This window comes from Pterocles gutturalis, unplaced genomic scaffold, assembly GCF_000699245.1.
Source record: "Pterocles gutturalis isolate BGI_N339 unplaced genomic scaffold, ASM69924v1 scaffold29457, whole genome shotgun sequence".
NCBI classification, from domain to species: domain Eukaryota; kingdom Metazoa; phylum Chordata; class Aves; order Pterocliformes; family Pteroclidae; genus Pterocles; species Pterocles gutturalis.
This window is the reverse complement of record NW_010113692.1, coordinates 1-4734: the sequence shown is the minus strand read 5'-3', so window position 1 is coordinate 4734 and position 4734 is coordinate 1. Positions and strand designations below refer to the sequence as shown.

General features: G+C 52.2%; 1 protein-coding gene across 1 annotated transcript in view; it reads right to left on the bottom strand.

Annotated features, from left to right (window-relative positions):
• Nucleotides 1–3392, bottom strand: part of LOC104462601 (SLIT-ROBO Rho GTPase-activating protein 2-like) — a gene marked incomplete at its 5' end in the record, with an annotated part of 9862 nt that extends 6470 nt beyond the window's left edge. The window contains one exon of the mRNA XM_010074598.1: nucleotides 3313–3392. Within this exon, the coding sequence (XP_010072900.1) occupies nucleotides 3313–3392 (80 nt within the window). The remainder of the gene's footprint in view (nucleotides 1–3312) is intronic.
• Nucleotides 3393–4734: the final 1342 nt, after the last annotated feature.

Below are 4734 nucleotides of genomic sequence, written 5' to 3'. Positions count from 1 at the left end.
GCAGCCATCAGGAGAGCAAGCGGCTCCCCTGGGCTCTGCGCAGCCGGGCTGCACCGTGCACGCGCCGAGCACGGCAGCGCTGCGCCCGGAGCTGCACAACGGGCTCCAAATCCGCCCGCTCCCACCTGCAAAACCCACAGAAGGACCACAGCCACGCTGGGGCTGCAACCAGCTGCTAATCCGGGTCCTTGGAGGACTGATATTGTAACAGAGGGACAATACGGGCATTTAGACCTTGGGGAAAATCAATATGAAATTCACACGGATTATTTCTTAAGACTTGGAAAAATCTGCCATTGGTTGAGCCTAACTATATATTAAGCCAGCTCCCAGTTCTAGGCAGATGTCAGGGGAATTGAGATGAGCTCAGCCACATGGCCTCAGTGGACTTCAGCCTCTAATTACTTTAAAGGAGCATTAACACAGCCACGTGGTCCATGGAAAAGGAGTATTTTCCTGGGAGAAAAAGATTTGCAGTCCCTCTCTCAGGACAAGAAAAGGTACGCCATCTCACCCTGAGATCTCCTCTGCATCACACAAAGCTTCTGCAGTGCAACAGCCAGACAAAAAAAGGACTGGAAAGCCAAACGTGAGCCACGGCTTTTACAATTGTTCCTTGCAAGAGCACACACTCAAGAATTAGGGCTCCAAGGTCTGAGCGAGCAGAGCAAAAGCATCCCCCCCCCCAAGAGCCCCCCAAGCATCTGTAGTTACAAAGCACCAAGCGACCGAGCGCAAGCAGCACCAGGATGTGCCAGAGCAACTCCCCAGCAACGAATTTCTCCATTACTAAAGCAGACAGCTCAGAATTCTGCCAAATCACACATCACAGGTAAGCCCATGGTCAGCCTCACCCGAATCCCGTTATCAGCCCTCAGCGACCAGCGGGACGTTTGTAAGGGTGAGAAAAGCCTGGCCCGCGTTTGCAGCTTGCGATAGCCGCTGGCTCCAGACTCCCCAAAGCACACGGTTATCTGCTTTTGGCTCCTTCTTTCCTCTTGCTTGTTTTGCCTCTGGAGCCAGCTTTTTCCTAACACTACAAAAACGATAATGCTGTTTTTTTGGTGTCCCCCTCCGTTTACGAAGGCGATGGGAGTGTGGTTTTGTGAATTCCATCTGTTTCATTAAGAAGTGTTTATTGTTCCAGATGAGTGCGGCACTCAGGTTTTCTTATGGTTCCAATTTGCTTTTTAGGACTCTGGCTTTTGTCCAGAGAAGTGATTTTAGACTCTAATTTCCAGTAGCTTTTTTCCTACCACACTTATGCTCGGAGAAGAAAGCTGGGTGGATAAAGAGCAACACAGCTAAGCCAAACAATCACCCCTGCCAGCCTGGGCAGGAAAGCAGCAGTTTAAAATCTTTCCACTCACACGCGTAATTTACCGAACACACGACCTGCTTGTCTGTCGGCATTTCTGACCTCCCGAGCCTGTCTCAAACCGGAGCATCCACTCCATCGTACAGCCAGGCTGGTGGCCGGCAGCACGGATGCTCTGCAGAACACAACCTCTCCCCCACCCAAAGCCCATTCCTTCCTTCAAGGAAGGCGGCCGGGACGACAGCTTTACTTTGAGAGGACGAGAGCCAGCTTCACGAAGAGCTAAAGGACTTGGTCACATCTAAGGACGGAAGGAGCCCAAGAACCGCCATCCCGCTGACTCGCGGAGCTGCACGCTGCGCTTCTGACCCGCACGCCCAAGGTGTGATGCTGCACAGCTCCATTAGAAGGATGTGGGGCTCCTTAATTAACCAGACCTCACTGCTCCCTCAAACAGATAGAGGCCCAGCTCCCTCCTCCGCGTCGGTGCCAAACGCTCCCTCCCAAACGCTTCCTATGGAATATTCCGTGTAGGTTGCAGAACTCCATCCAAAACGCCTCCAAACTTTACCTTGCTCAGGGGCCCCACGCAATCTAGTTCCAGAGGCTGTAAAGCAGTGTCCTCCCCTAATCTCCAGCTGCTCATGTTCCCAACGTTGTGCCCTCGCAGCTACACCAGCGATCTCAAAAGCCCGCACAGAAACGACACAAGTGCCCCCCACGGCATTCCAGCCCGCGGGCTCTGCTCCCAGGCTCTACAGACGCGCGCAGAGCGAGCCTTTCCTTCATTACAGCGAGGAAATCGCTCCTTCTTTAGGTACGAACTCAAAAAGAACATGTTCTCACGAGGAGAGAACCGATTTTCCAGCGTTCCTAGCAGCGCCCAACACCGTTTAGTTTGCTATTGGTGCGTGAACACCATGAAGCCAGCGGGAGCACAGCAATGCCATGGGACAGGTTTGTTTGGCAACTGCTGGGGGAAAGAGAGTGAAAAGCAGCACGGGAGCACGTGGCAGGGCCACTGGGTAAACTACTCAAGACCAGCTCAGAAAGGATGCCACCTCATTTGGAGGAAACTTTACCTTCTTCCCACCTGTACAACTGAGACCACCACAAGTAAAACCATTGCTGAAATTTTAGACAATTGCAAGGGGCCAAAACCCAAGAATAAAACCACATTCGGTCTTGTTTGGGTCAGGCATGCTTTACACGTTGGTCAGTATTCTGGGGTCACCATTTCACACCAGTAATGTAATCTTTTCCTCCGCTCTGGAGGGGGCTCACGCGCAGCTGCTCCCCATCGCAGAAAGAGGCTTTGGAGGTAGCAACAAAAGATGCTCCAAGACTGCGGTGGCACCTTTTCCTCAGGACATATCAGGAAATTCTCAGTGTTGACACCCCTTTCCACTGATCACACAAGAAGTGTAACAGAGCCCCCCCAAGGAGACCCAAAAATTATCAATGAGAGGCCACCAGGACCCCCCACCCGAAAAGCCGGCTCCCACTGGAAGGCAGTTTTTGATTTTATTTGGTTGCTTCCTTAAAGCAGAAGCACTGAGGCGTTAAGGCACTGGCAGTTCCCTCGCCAAAGCTACCGAGAGGGGAAATGCCTGGCACACGCAGAGGGGAGTGGGAGCGCACGCTGAAACACATCCACCCTTGGCTCTGCGCTTCCCCATCCCTTCCAGCTCTAAGATCTGCTCGGGTACAGATGAGCTCAAACAGTCACACAAGCGTGGAGTGTGCCCAGGCCTGCTGCTAAGATAAGAAACCCTTGCAAAAAAGGGGTACTTTAAAAACAGCCAGGTAACTTCTAAAGATTCCTGTTGATCCCATAGTTCTTCACTTTTTGGCATCAAATGCTGCCTGTGATGTTTCAAGTGATTATTTTGATTTGAACTCCACTGCGGATCTAAACTTTGAACTGAAATATCTCCTCTGCCTCCCCCACAGCAGGCTGCAGGTGAACCAAGGGGTTAATAGACTTTGCATACCATCATCGCTGGTGTGGTGTTCGGCCGTAACGTCCTGAACCGAGTCTTCTGTCGAGGCTCTCTCTCCGTGAGGACTTTCGCTGCAACAGAAGGGAACAGAGACAAAGTTCCCATTTGATCAAGCAAACCAAACACCTTCGTTAACCTTCCTGTATGCTATCAGGGAAGTCCAACTGCAGATCCTATACCCCAGACCTCTGGAGATGTTCAGAAGGCAGATCGCAGCAGCACGTTGGGTCTCGCTCCTTCTGCCATGCCAGAACGATTCCCTCAGCTGCATTCTCCACCGCTCTAATTAGCTCATTAGATGACTGATGAGATAGCTGCCACTTCCTGGGGGAAATGATCTCTCCATTCATAATGCTATTTCCAGGTCTGAGTTTGTCATCTCCCCCCTTCCCTTTCATCACACCCTTAAATTGTCCCATTCATTCCACCAAACGACTCGCACAGCCCGAGTGCCTGGAATCCTTATTTACAGAGCACCTGGACCGCCGAGGCACATCATTGCTGCTCTGCATGAAGAAAAGCTTCGAAAGGATCAACAGACAACAAGCAGCAACCAAAGGTAACGTTTTTTGGAAGAAGCTTCACAGACAGGAGCAGAAAGGAAACTGAAGGGGATCCGCTGCCGCTCCCAGGCAGCCCCACAGCCCTGCCGCCTGCCCCGGCTGCTGGGTTAGGAGAAAAGTGCTCACTCCTCATCCTAGCAGGCGCTGTTGCTAGAGACAAAATGCGTCTGCTGCACTTTTATACTGCAACTCGTTAAAGGTGGTTTGTTTTTTTTTTTTAATTCTCTGCACCCAGTAATAACTTTGTCCCTTGTTCTGGCCGTGCAATGGTTAAAGCGAGTGATCACCGAGGTGAAGTGCTCTCCCTTTGGTGATCTACCTCTAATACTCCTTTAAAAGGGAGAAAAAAAAAGAGAAAGGAGAAGGCGTCAAATGTTTGGATAATTCTGGCCTCTCATTATGCTTAATCCACATGACACGAACCTGCCCCACCACCTTCTGAGTCAGTGCCTCAGGAATCAGCCTCTCCCATCCTCTGCAAAGCCCTTCTGCTACTTCATAAAGTTTACAGAAGAACCTGAAGCCAAACGGAGGTCCCCAGGAGGGACCCGGCATCGAGGGCTAAGGTTTCACGCAGACTGTGAAGTCATGTCGCGTCCAGCCAACGCTGCAGATCCAAACTCTGCACAAAGCCCACGCGCCTCCTCCTCGCCGTGCCTCCAGCAGCGCTTTCCACCAAAAACCCCGTCCCTGCTGTGGGCTCGGCCGAAGTCACGCGAGCTCCCTGCTGTGGGCTCGGCCGAGGTCCCGCGAGCCCCGGGATGCTGCCGTGGTTAGCGCGAGGCTGCTGGGCTTCACCCCGAGGGCTCTGAAAGCGCAGGATATACACGGCCAGGGGAATGCAGGGCGA